The 13,380-nt window shown below is 52.1% G+C and overlaps 1 protein-coding gene across 1 annotated transcript; it reads right to left on the bottom strand.

Annotated features, from left to right (window-relative positions):
• Window positions 1-3,356: 3,356 nt before the first annotated feature.
• KRT8 (keratin 8) lies at window positions 3,357-10,712 on the bottom strand. Its single transcript, XM_029955175.1, has 9 exons — window positions 10,302-10,712; window positions 7,586-7,794; window positions 6,910-6,970; window positions 6,335-6,430; window positions 5,559-5,723; window positions 5,176-5,301; window positions 4,268-4,488; window positions 4,074-4,132; window positions 3,357-3,771 (listed from the first exon to the last, which is right to left on the bottom strand). Exons 1-9 carry the CDS (start codon window positions 10,629-10,631, stop codon window positions 3,596-3,598), a joined length of 1,443 nt encoding a protein of 480 aa, XP_029811035.1. The 5' UTR covers window positions 10,632-10,712; the 3' UTR covers window positions 3,357-3,595.
• Between the last annotated feature and the right edge of the window lie 2,668 nt (window positions 10,713-13,380).

Here is a 13,380-nt window from a genome sequence, read left to right as displayed (position 1 = left end):
TGCCCCCTTCTCATCCTCACCCAGTACTGCTCCCAGCATCCCCCTCCCTTCCCACCACCTTGCACCCTAGTTCTGTCTGGACCGCCTCCTGAGTCTACTTTAGAATCCCCTAACTAAGGTGATCACAGGTCATAGCCCAGGTCATCTTTGGAGGGCAGTGCAAAACTTGAAACAACTGTGTAAGAAGAATGGCCCACAAATGCTTGGAAGAGTCATTATTTTATTCCCAGAGGCATCAGAGGTGAGGAGCAATGTGTGATTTCCCTGGAACAGTCAAACATGGGCCTTCTATACCCACGGATTTTCTAGAAAACTAAAATTCAGTCTTATAAGAAAACAAGCTTCTTTTCTAATTATCAAAAATTTAAATGTACAAGGACGCTTAGCTGGCTCAGTCAGTGGAGCGTGTGACTCTTGATCTTGAGGTTGTGAGTTCAAGCCCCACGTTGGGTGTAGAGATTACTTAAAAATAAAACCTTAAAAAAAATTTAATGTACATATACTTTGACTCAGTGACTCCGCAAATTACTCAGATACCCTCATCATGTACAGTATGCCATGTATTCAAGGTCATTAACTGCAACTTTGCTGTTATAGCAGAAGATTGAAAAGACCCACAATTCAAGGATTGGTTAAATAAAATATGACACTTTATCTTGGAATTAAAATTAAAATTCAGTTTTAAAATCCTTTAAGGGACATCTGGGTGGCTCAGGCAGATAAGTGTCTGGTTTCAGCTCAGGTCATAATCTCATGGTTTGTGGGTTCAAACCCCTCATTGGGCTCTGTGCTAACAGCTCAGAGCCTGGAGCCTGCTTCGGATTCTTTGTCTCCCTCTCTCTCTGCCTCTGTTAATGCTCTATCTCTCTCTCAAAAATAAATAAACATTTAAAAAATTCTTTTTAATTTTTTTAACATGGGGCACCTGGCTAGCTCAGTCGGTTGCACATGGAACTCTTGATCTCAGGGTCATGAGTTCAAGTCCCACATTGGTCATAAAGCTCGCTTGCTTACTTACTTAATAGCATCAATAGGTGGGATATTATGCAGCTTCGACAAAACATGAAGCAGTAATTTGTGTACTGATATGGAAGAACAGGTGTTGAGTGGATGCCAAAGTACAACATATACTACATATAGTGTAAACCCCTTTGTGAAAGAAAAGTACCCCTGTACATATGTACATACCTAAGAAAGTATGTGTACATAAACTCTAGCTGAAATAAATTACAGAGAACAGGTAGTGTTAGTTACCCTCTGGGTGAGAAACCAGGGGACTGGTGAGGAAGGCAGGCCCTTTGTACTTACAATTATGTACGGGGACCTTTAGATCCACTCAAAAACAAAAACAAGCTTCACTTTTTTCAGCTGTGTGTGACATGTGTACATATGATAAAACTTGAGTTTTATCAGCACTGGCTGGTCCAAGCATCACATACCACTTCCATCACTCGCAGTGTGACCTTATGCAAAGCCTGTGTGCATGATATGGGGGTTTTGATACCCAGGACCAAAGGTGGGGGCAGAATGTGATGGACAAGCTCTACCCTCAAGGGGGCATTGAAGACATGTTAGCTTCCAACCTTCCCCAGTGTCCTTGTCTAAGTGAGAACTGGAGTCCAGCTCTGGGTATTTGGTATCTCCTGAATGCTGAGTGACTTTGATCGCGCATAGTAGGTACACAGAAACCAGGACAGGAAGGAGAGGGAGGGAGGGAAAAGCAATTCTCCCTGTAGCTTCTCTCCTTTCCCTGAACAAACACCCAGGGTGTGGAAACTCTAGGAGGCTACTGGTGGGGCCTTGGCTGCACCCCTTCATGCCCATGGCCCCGGGGGCAGGGCCTGATAAGACAGGTGGCTGGCTTCCAGAAGGATTGGGTGGGGCACAATAGAAAATATTGACTTGGGGCCTCAGTGGGCAAGAGGTCCCTCTCACTTCATGCTGCACCTGCTCTGAGCTCTAACACCACCCTGCTGCCTCCTGGGACCTGGTAAGCCAGTCACACATGAACAGAAGGCTGGTCTACATTGTACTTTTACATTTGCAAGTCATGATAAAAATGAATTTCTTACTTCAAGCTGCCGCCAAAATAATTACAGAGATAATGGTGTTCTAAATAATGGTGCTTAGTTTTATCATTGAAGAGGAAAGTCCTTTATTTCAAGAGTCCAGAACCCTGGCCCTGGCCCTGGCTCCGGGAAGGGGTGGGGCAGTAGAATGCCAGGAATCAGTCTGGAAGCAGCTTCAATGAGGTGGGTAGCGAGGGAGACAGCAAGATGGAGCCCAGAGGCTGGGAAGCCAAGGGTCTGGGGATGGAAGTCTGGAGACCCACAAGCAGGACCAGAACTTGAGCATCCTGCATCAGGTGTCCACACTACAGCATTGTCTGTTTATTCTTCCCTGGTGTTTTGGAAAGTATGTAAGGGCCTGTCCACACTTAGTCCAATGTTAGGGAGCCAGCATCTCAGCTTAGAAACCCATGGTCATGGCAGTGGAGCCACGTGCCAGGGATGCGCTGCCCCACCCCGCTGTGTCCTAAATCTCTGGCCCTGCCCTAGACCTTGGAGGCTGCAATCCAGCAAAGATGGGCAAACCCCTTTACACACTTCACAGAACATATCCACACCCATATACACATAGCACACCCTCCACAGGCAAACATAGAATGTACACGCCTTTCACACACTCAGCTATATGTATAACATAAAAAGTGCATTTAAAAGGGTGAAGGAGGGAAGCAGGGACCAGTGCAGGGAGGGTGCAACCGTGAGTGAAGCAGGGAAGAAGCCACTTATCAATGCCAAGTCCTGTATGATCTTGGCTTCTGGAAATGGCAGGTGTGACACACCCTGTTACTAGAAATGGACTCTGGGCTTATGAAGGGACAGGAAAACCAGCTGCAAAGGAATGATGATGGTAAAAAAGGCATCTGTGGCCACCAAGGAAATGCCACATGCCTGGCTGAGGAGGGGGAGAGGCTTGAGAACTGAACTGGGTTCGAATGCCAGACTGTCCTCTTTCTAGCTGGGCCAGTTACTCAGCCCTATGTGCAAGTGGTCCTGTGATGCTATAGAAAGGAAACTGACTCTCGCCTGATAATACCATCCAAAACCTACTCTGCCAGCCTCAAATGGTTTATTGCACAGATAAAATGAAATGGGGGATTTCAGAGCACGTTAATGGGCAAGGCGTCATCTGGCTTTCAGCAAAGTCTCTCTGGGAACAGCCTAGAGGCCAGACTTTCCTCCCCAGCACCCCCTACTTCCCAGGTCCCCGCCCCAGCTTCTGGGATCCAAAGGCCTCCTGATCACCTCTCCCCGACCCCACCCCCTGAACACAAGGTGCACACAGCCAAGTAGGATTGGTGGAACCCTCTCAGGATTTATTTGGGAAAAGACACTTGAATTGGCTTTTAGCTGGGGGAGTGGGCAAGAAGGGGAACCCAGGGTAGTGGACTCCCACTAACGGTAGGCAGAGGACTGGGGCTGAGGGTTAGGTGGGCCTCCCATTCCCAACACTCCCCTGCACAGCTCCTTCCCCCACAGGCTCTAGGCAGCCGTGGGAGTGGGAGGCTGGGAGAGACTACAGTGGTTGTTCACTTGGACAGGACATCAGACGACTCAGAAACCAGCTTCCCATCACGGGTCTCAATCTTCTTCACCACTACAGCCTTTGCAGAGCTAACACGGTTATGGGGAGGAGAACCAAAGGCATTCAGGCCATGCATGAGGCCAGGGTTCATGATGTCCCCACCAGCTGCGACCATGCCACCTGGTCAGGGATAGAAGCAGTCACATGAGTGCAGAAGGCCACGTACACATCAGGCTCCGTGCCCCCTGTTCCTGTCACTCCCTACATAGTCTGCAGACCTTGGAAATCGCCTGCTTTATTATTTTAGTATTGTTGGGGGGAACCAGGAACAAGGTAGGACAGAGCTTTGAATCAGTTATGTGACCTTGGACAAGACATCTAACTGCTCCCTGCTTTCCTCCCCTGCACAAAAGGGAGACATATAGGAGCTGTGTGAAAAGGCCCTACCCTCCCACTCTGCACCCCAAGGCCAAGACACTCACCTATGTAGCCGGGGTTGATCTTAGCGTGGATACTCATTTTCTGCACCCCAGCTTCCAGCCTGGACCCAGAGGACACACAAGACATCAGACCCAACTCCTGGCCCTTGTCCCAGGACAACAGGACTCAATCCCCACCCCTCGCCATGCCAGGTCCCTAGGGCTGGGATGCCAGGGCTGGTCACCCCAACACCCACCGGCTCTCCTCGCCCTCCAGCAGCTTGCGGTAGGTGGCAATCTCGATGTCCAGGGCCAGCTTGACATTCATGAGCTCCTGGTACTCGCGCAGCTGCCGCGCCATGTCCTGCTTGGCTCGCTGCAGGGCGGCCTCCAGCTCAGTCACCTTAGCACTGGCATCCTTCACGGCCAGCTCCCCGCGCTGCTCAGCATCGGCGATGGCGGCTTCCAGGGAAGCCCTCTGTGGGTGCAGGGAGAAGGTAAGCAGGTCAGAGCAGAGCCTGGTTGTCTCCTCCCCCTGCACCCACCTTCCCTGTCCCTTTTTTAGGGACCGGAGCCTCTCTCTGACCTAGACTAATCAACTCCACCTAGCTCAAAAAAACTGCTACCAAAGAGCTTCAGGAACTAGAATACGGAGGGGCATTGGCTGGCTCAGTCGATGGAGCATCTGACTCTTGATCCCAGGGTCATGAGTTCAAGCCCCATGTTGGGTATAGAATTTACTTACAATAAATATTTTTTTTTAAATGAAGCAGAATAGGGAAATCCAAGTAGTTCCCAAGCACTTCCCTGCACAAACTTCTCACCTGGGACACCATGGTGAGAAGGCACCCTACCCTAACTGGACCAGATCTCTGCTTTCCAGACTGTGTTAACAGCAGCAGAGCCTGACCTTTGATATACAAGACAGATAAAATAAAGCAGGCTTGGGAGAACCCATTCTGGACCCCAACCTGTCTGTCCCACCCCCACTGGCCCCTGTCATGGCCCCAGGAACCTCTTCAGCACGCTTCAGCCTCTCAGGAGCAGTTTGAGAAGCTGGAAGTCTGGTCTAGGATTCCTTCCCATGCCCCTCACTCCCTGCTGCATTGTCCACCGTCACCTGGACATGTCCAGGGTTCCTCTCCCACCCCAGCCCAGCCCATACCTGGTTTTTGAGGGCCTCAATCTCAGCCTGGAGTCGGCTGACATTCCGGTTCATCTCAGAAATCTCTGTTTTCGTGCGACGGAGGTCATCCCCATGCTTCCCAGCCAATGTCTGCAACTCCTCATACTGCAGGTGTGAGGCAGGAGTGAGGCAAGTGCCTCACTCGTCTCACTTCACCCCACCACCCCAAGCCCCAACACACACACCACTGCCAGCCTTCTTACAGATCTCCAGGCACACAGATATCCCTGTCTCCACAGCACCCACTTGGCAGACCCAGCTCACAGCAGGCAAGGTCAACTTTGAAATCCTGCCCCCTCCTTAAGTACTAGGGCACAGAACCAGCCAGAGGGAAGGGCCAGCCTAGCAACCCCACTCTTCACCTTGATCTGGTACAAGGTCTGAGCCTCAGCCCGGCTGCGGTTGGCAATTTCCTCGTACTGGGCCTTGACCTCGGCAATGATACTATCCAGGTCCAGGGAACGATTGTTGTCCATGGACAGCACCACAGACGTTTCCGAGATCTGGGACTGCAGCTCACGGATCTCCTGTAGGGGGCAGGTAGGGAGGGGGGTGAGGCCCTGTCCCTGCACCTAAGGAACCCCCTTTGGCAGAACGGACTTCCTTAGGGACAAGACAGGGAGGTCAGCAACAGAGGAGAGAAGCAGGTGGAGTTAGAGTTGGGGAGAGGGCCATGTTCCTAAAGAAGGAAGACGTGTTAAAGACCTGAAACCTCAGGCGAAGTACAGATGAAAGGAGGCAAAGATAAAAGGCAACCTGGCTTCAGGTGTGTAACCTGAGCAGCAGCGCCCTTCCACACTCAGCTACCAGCAGTAAGCCCCTAAAGAGCTTTCTAGAAGGCCCAAAGATTCAGAACACAGGCTCTGGGGACAGGGCAGGTTCAAGCTGTAGCTGAGTCACCACTCTATATGATGACCTTGGACAAGCAATTTCATTCCCGTTTTCTCATCTGTGAAATGGGGCAATAACCCCTCCCTCACCCTCATGCAGGGGGACAAAACAGACAGAACAACCACGCTGGATTATGTCAATAACTGTAATCACTCGGTGGGGATACTCCATCTGCTGATGCGCTGGAGGCTGGGAGGAGCCTCTGACGGGGCAAAGGACCCTCAGTCTTCAGCCCCCAAGAACATACCTCTTCATACAGGTGCCTTAAGAAGTTGATCTCATCGGTCAGCCCTTCCAAGCGGGACTCCAGCTCCACCTTGTTCATGTAAGCTTCGTCCACATCCTGGGTGGTAGGGGAGGGGCAGCCTGAGCTGAGTGCCCACACATGTCCCCAACCAGGGGCGCCCAACGGCCCAGATACAGAACCTTCTAACTGACTGACTTTCCCACCTCACTCTGTGGCCTGATTCTCCAGCCTCAGCCCCATCACACCTGTATCCACGGCCCAAACACTTTTACCCTGGTTTCTGCAGCCCTCCTCCTCCTCCACCTCCTCTTCCTCCTCTAAGAGGCCTTCCATGGCCAGACCTCCAATTCTACTGCTCCATTTTCTTAATCACGTCCTAACATCAATGTTCAGAGTTCTGTCCAAATGTACCTAACTATCCCTTAGTCCTAGTCTATCTTTCTAAGCTGTCTGCCTGGGAGGCACCCAAATGCCCCATTACTTGGATACATTTAGGGACAGAACCCAGAAAGCCTCTTAATCCACGTCTCTAAGCCCCACCTTCCATGCCTGGTCGGGGAGGAGTATTCCCTCACCTTCTTGATGAGGACAAAATCATTCTCCAAGTCTGTACGGTCTTTGATCTCCTGCTCGTACCTGGTAAGGAACAGAATTAGCATCAGAGGATAAAAGAAAAGGTGAGGTTATCTTGAGTATTTGGGGAGGCAATATCTAGGAAATTCAGTTTGTGAAGAATAGGAGGGCCGGTCTGGTGTTTCTGCCCAAACCAGCAGTCTTTCCCCACTCCTACCCCAGGTTATCATCAGCCCATGGAGAGGCCTGTAGCGAGAAACCCCTCGCTGAATCCATGAGTACACATTGGATTAAGCATATGAAGGGGGTTAGCAGTGGGGATTGACAGGAGACCTCAGACAGAACTTTCTGAGTTGTGCTGGAAATCAAGAGTAAGGAAAAAATAAAGCCAGGGCCGTAGGCACATACCAGAGGCCTCTCCCATCTAATGTTTACTACGTAAATATTAACTTATAATTTGTTGTCCAAATCTGGACAGTTCTGAGATTGAAAGGAGGGTGGGTGCTATTAACAATTATGCCTGAACAATGGGCATAGACCTAGACTGTCCTGAAAAACCTAGTCCTCTGGTCACCCTAGTTATATAGGACTGTACTGTCCAACAAGCAGAGGGCCATGGGGTCTTAGGTAGGACAGGAGGACTTCCAATGGGTGGGTGGTGGGGGGAGGGCGGCTCACTTAGTCTTGAAGTCCTCCACCAGGCCCTGCATGTTGCCAAGCTCCACCTCCAGCTTCAGCTTCTCCTGGCCCAGGGTTTCCAGCTGCCGCCGAAGGTTGTTGATGTAACTCTCGAACATGTTGTCCATGTTGCTCCGAGAGGTTTTCTGCTGCTGCAGGAGGCTCCATTTGGTCTCCAGAATCTTGTTCTGCTGCTCCAGGTGCCGTACCTGCATGAGGAAGGAGGGAGCAAGAAGGTCCACATCAGGCCATCAGGTGCAGTCTGGGGAGGAGTGAACACTGTCTTTTCCTCGAACCCCCTTTCAGGCATTGCGGGGGAGGGTGGGGGGTGGTCTCCAGAATCCAGAAAGCTGGTGAGCTGTTCTGGGAGAATCACCAATGGCCTGAAAGAGACAGCATGGTGAGTGAAGTAGGGAGCCATGTCCCTCTCTAGTGCTGGGGTCGGGGGCAGTGGGGACAACAAGCAATCGCATGGCTGGCAGGGATCAGCTAGGGGAGTTACATTGAAACGATACCTGTAGAATCAATAGGTCTTCTTTACTTAGGTATTCCAAATCAGTAAGAAGAGCCAAGTTTCGATTAATACTTTATGTAAGATTGAAAGAGAAATTCAATTGCTCATATCAAATATTACCATCATCATCATTATTATTTGGACTGGCTTCAAGGGACTCCTACAGATTACAGAGAAACTTGAGCCCTTTAGCCTAGAGATCACTGGCCAGAAGATCTAAGTTTTAGCTAAACACTGCTACTAAACTGTGCTTTGCAACATTCAGTTGCTTCCCCACTCTGAGCCTGAACACCCTAGTCCCCATGGCACTCCCTTTGAGAATTCTCCAGAATCATGGAAATCTTCCACTACCCCACCCCGGAATCCACAGCCCTCTTTTCCTGCCTCAATCACAAAGGTTCTGGGTTCCTTAGGCTCAAGGGATCCAGATTTTAGGATGAAACCAGGGCATACCAGAAATGAAATTTTCTTTATATATGAAGTTTTATGTTTACGTAATCTCTACAACCAAAATGGGGCTTGAACTCACAACTCCAAGATCATGAGTCACATCCTCCACTAACTTGAGCCAGCCAGGTGCCCCAGGAAGGAATTTTTCAAAAGAAAGAGTAATAGAATGGTTCCAAAAACAATAATGTGTTTTTCTTAATCAACCCAAAGTCGTTACTTCTTTTTTTTAACTGAGGGGACCTAAAAGAGGAGGCGGTCTTAAGGGTGGGATCTAGAGCCAACAAATTCTTCTCTAGAAATCCTTTTCTTCCTCATGTCATTCAGCCCCCAAATAACAAAAAGTACATGATTTTAACATTTAGCCATAATAGGCTGCTTAATATGGGCCAAGCACTGCTAAGCTCTTTACATACATCATATGCTTGAATAGGCAAAACCTCTTTGATTTAGGGATTATCAAGCCCATTTCATAGGTGAGATCAGATTTGATAAGGGAGCCCCATCAAAGGAAAGGGCAGAGTACTGTGAACCAGGAATTCAGACTCAGTGCTTAACTACTCACTGTGAGGACCCCTTGGCTAACAAAACGCTGTCAAGGAGTAAAGTCAAGGGTGCTTTATGCCAAGGAGGCAGCACGGCCGCCACCACCGGGGACGGAGGTGGGGGGGCAATTCCCCGGGGGACTCCAATTCCTAAGGGCGTGAGTCTGCCCCGGGATTTGCCTGCTTCCCTTCCCACAATGCCTCCAAGAGCCAGTCAGCACCGAGCTGCCCAATCCTCCTGCGCGCTGGGGCCCTCCCGGGGCCCCTGGGACAGCAAACACCCAAGCTGCAAAACCCGGCCAGGTGCCTGCCGTCGGGGAAAGTGCAGCCAGGTTGAGGCGGAGCCGGGGTAGGGAAGAGTGAAAGGGGACAAGGGCCGAGTGGGGAAAGGGGCGTTGGCGGACAGACGCCTTATTTGAAGCCATAAACTATGGGGTTGAACAGGACACGAAACCTGGGGGTATCCAACGCCCACAGACTTTGAATCCCGGATGGGGCTTTCCTGAAGCCAGGAGGCGTCCCCTCACCCCGACCCCACCCCTCAGAAACCAGGAGCTCCCAAGGTAGGGGAGCGCCTCCCCCTAACGGAAGGACTCAGCCCCTCACCCCACCTTGGGGACTAGGCTCTGCCCCACCCGGCCCCGCCCACCCCGCGGGTTCCCAGGGCAGGGGCCGGGTGGTGACTCATCTCGATGCCCTTACACCCCGGCCCCGGGACGCCAAAGGTCTCAATCAATATTTGCCCGATGAGTCAAGGCACCCGCTTCCTTCTTCCAGAATCCCATCGAACCCTATTTAAATTAAAAAAAAAAAAAAAAAAAGCAGTGGAACACTTTTAGGCAGCCCTCGGGGCAGGGCTGGGGAGGGTTAACCTGGACAAGAGGCCTCCCGTCCCACCCCACCACTGAACAACTAAGGCTCTTCCAGGCCAAAAGTCTCACAGCCCGGTCGGAGCTGAGATGCGTGAGGGAGGAAGCTCAAAGTTGAGAGTCAGAAGCCGCCTCGACCCTCTCCCCAAAGCCGCCCCAGCCCAAACCAAAATGCAGGGGGAAACTGAGTGTTAGTTGGAAGGGAGATTGTTGCGGGGTGGGTGGGGCCCATCAGGTCGCCAGTGGGGAACTGAGGATGTGCCCACAGGCTGTGCGACCAAGAGACCGGTCAGGGCCCCATGGCAAGCCCCAGCCCCTGCCCGCCACGCGGTGGCCCTCACCTTGTCGATGAAGGAGGCAAACTTGTTGTTGAGGACCTTGATCTGCTCTTTCTCCTGGAGGCGCACAGCCTGGAAGTTGGGGTCCACCTCCAGATTAAGGGGGTTCAGCAGGCTCTGGTTCACTGAGACGTGTGTGATGCCCCCAAAACCCCCGGCCCCGCCGTAGCCCCCGGCCATACTTATGCTGCTGTTTCCCAGGCCACCCCAGAGGTTGCCGCCGATGCCCCCCCGCAGGCTGATGCGGGAACTGGGTATACTACTGTAGGAGCGGCTGCTGAAGGCCCGGGGGCCGGCCACCTTGTAGGTCTTCTGGGTCACCCTGATGGACATGGTGGAGGCTAGAGTGGAGGCCGGAGTGGAAGCGAGTAGGCTGAACCTGACTGAGGTTCGAGAAGGAGCCAAGAAGCTGCTTCTAGGGTGGGAACAGCTGCAGGGTTGGCCCTTTATAACAGAGAGCACAGCCCAAGGGGAGGGAGATCAGCCCGGTACCTGAGTGGCTAGGCCCTGAGGGGGCTGGGTCTAACCCGACACCTGCCACCTACAGGCAGGACTCAGGTGGGGGCAGCAGAGAGCTGCTCCTACCCAGGAGCCCACTCTAGCACTGCCCCGAAAGCTCAGGAAAGAGGGATTCCGGAAGTGTAAAACCGGGGAGAACGGTTGCCCTTGCAGGAGCCCCTGTGACAGAGAGATTTGCTTAGGGTCATTCAGCCGTTGCAGCCCTACTCCGGGTCTCCTCTCCTTCCCTCCTTGGAGATACAGATGCAAGGACTGGGAAGCATAGCAGGAAAGGGATCCCTGAGCCGCCAATGCCCCAAAGACACCACCTCATGTTCTTCTCTCCACTTTGAGTGATTATGAAGCTCTGCCCAGGCTGGAGGACAGGTCCTCTAGGTTCCACATCCTTGAACCTGAGGCCAACCATCTGCCTGGTTTCTCCTCGGTTACTTTTATTAATTATTTTAACATTAGTTCATTTTTGAGAGACAGAGTGTGAGCGGGGGAGGGACAGAGAGAGAAGGAGACACAAAATCCAAAGCAGGCTCCAGGCTCTGAGCTGTCAGCACGGAGCCTGACACGGGGCTCGAACCCACGAACCGTGAGATCATGACCTGAGCCGAAGTGGGACGCTTAACCGACTGAGCCACCCAGGCGCCCCTCTCCTCAGTTACTTTTTTTTTAATTATTTTTTTAGGTTTATTTATTTTGAGAGAGAGAGTGAGCAGGGAAGGGGCCGAGAGAGAGAGAGAGGGAAAGAGAGAGAGTCACAAGCAGGCTCTACACAATCAGTGCAGAGCCTGACATGGGGCTCCATCCCATGAACCCCAAGATCATGACCTGAGCTGAAACCAAGAGTCGGATGCTTAATGGACTGAGCCACCCAGGCACCCCTCCTCAGTTACTTTTATAGTGCCAAGAGGGGCTGGGTAAATAATTGTGGAATGAATGAACACACACACACTGGGTGTCTTCCCTCTGCGTCCTTAGGTGCAAGATAAAGTGAGATCTAACAGAGCACTTTTCCTGGACACAACCTAGTGCCTTCCTCTCCTCCCAAGATCCCAGGATTCCCTGGGGCCGAGCTGAATACTATAGGCCTTCCTAAAGGGCACAGACAATGTAAAATAAGGACTAAAGCTAAAAGGATGAGGGAGCTACGGAGAGAGGGAAGCTGTGTTGTAATTTTGCTCCTTGGAAGAGTTGTTCCCATATAATTCACAGGAAGGGACGCAGGACCATGTAGGGTAGGGAGGCGTTGAGGGGGAGGAGGGGACACTGATGGTGAGTCAAGCTGTAGCCAGCTGGCCCCTCTTTCTCTTCCCAGGACAGAAGAAATGGAGGAGGAGTCCCTGCACCTGTGTCCCTGAACCCATTATCAGAATGAGTCAGGACAGCAGGTTGGGGCAGGGCAGGCATGCACCTGCAGAATGGGAGCAGTGCAAGCCACCCCAGGCCTGGGCGGGCCGCGCGGGCCAGGCTGTAGGTGTAAGGCAGGAGGTTTGGGTCCCTGAGGCAGAGATTCTAGCTGCAATTAAGGGATGACTAGGGCTAGATTCTCGGAAAGTTCCTGCAGGGCATGAAGTGGGAACTGGGTGACACCCAACTTGATGCCAGACACCTGAGTCCCCTGGAGGAAAGGGGACGAGCAGCATATGCCCCCCCCCCAGGGAAGGAGGTGACAGTGACTGCCCACCTCCCAGGAGGCCAGATCTACGGGTTCTGCCCCATCCTTCAGCAGACACCCTCAGGTTTCCAGAAGGACAGACACACAGACCCCTACCCAGAGGGACAGAAAGGTACAGAAGCCCCCTTTTTGGGGATGGACTTAAATCCAAAAAGAAAGACACACAGAAGAGCTCCACTCAGACTAAACACACACTCGGATTCGCACAAAAGTATACACTTATAAGTCCCTTCCAGAAAGACAAGCTAAAGACTCCCAGAGGGGACACAAAGACCACATTCCTTTCTCAGCGCCCATCTTTTCTCCTCCCCACTCTCCCCAGGCTTCCGCCTCCTGAGGTGCTGAACCAGCACAGGGAAATCCAGTTAGTACCTGTTTGCACCAGACCCTCTCCCAGCCCCCATCAAACAAGACTTCATTTCCAAAGAGTCAATTGAATGCAGGCTGCCCCACCCCCACCCCGCTCCCCAACAAACACCCACACTAGCAAAGCAGAGAGATTTCTCCCTCCAGAGACCAAAGAGAAGGCATGTGGGCTCTCAGCCAAAACCAGGATAGAGAGCTGAGCCAGAAAGAGAAAGGGAAGGGCTGGTCAGACAGGTATGGCAGCCCTAAGGAGAGAGGACACCAGGTCCCCACTTCTTCCCCTCCTGACACTGTTGTCAGGTGGACCACGGCAGACTGGGAGTGGGGGCGGAGGGTGGGGGGTAAGGGGGACAGCGGGGGCGGGGAAAGATTGTACCTGAAGCCCTGAGCACAAAAGAACTACCCAGGGCCAGTCCTGACGTCTCAGCCCCTCTGCCTCCACCCACCTGGCTTTCTGGTTCCAGAAGTGCCTTTTGTTTAAGGTGAGGACAAAGGGGGCTGCAAGGAACTCTGTGGTTTTCAGGCTGTAGA

The sequence above is a fragment of the Suricata suricatta genome, chromosome 10 (assembly GCF_006229205.1).
Source record: "Suricata suricatta isolate VVHF042 chromosome 10, meerkat_22Aug2017_6uvM2_HiC, whole genome shotgun sequence".
Classification (NCBI taxonomy): Eukaryota; Metazoa; Chordata; class Mammalia; order Carnivora; family Herpestidae; genus Suricata; species Suricata suricatta.
The sequence above is the reverse complement of the archived record's forward strand: the minus strand, read 5'-3'. Positions and strand labels throughout refer to the sequence as shown.

Bases quoted from the DNA above. Each gene is read 5' to 3' on its own strand.
- KRT8 (XM_029955175.1), bottom strand. From the start codon at position 10,631: ATGTCCATCAGGGTGACCCAGAAGACCTACAAGGTGGCCGGCCCCCGG. The intron at 6,431-6,909 runs GTGAGGGAATAC...CCTACCACCCAG, and splicing joins ATTTTGTCCTCATCAAGAAG to GATGTGGACGAAGCTTACAT. The intron at 4,489-5,175 runs GTATGGGCTGGG...CTGCACCCACAG, and splicing joins TTGAGGCCCTCAAAAACCAG to AGGGCTTCCCTGGAAGCCGC.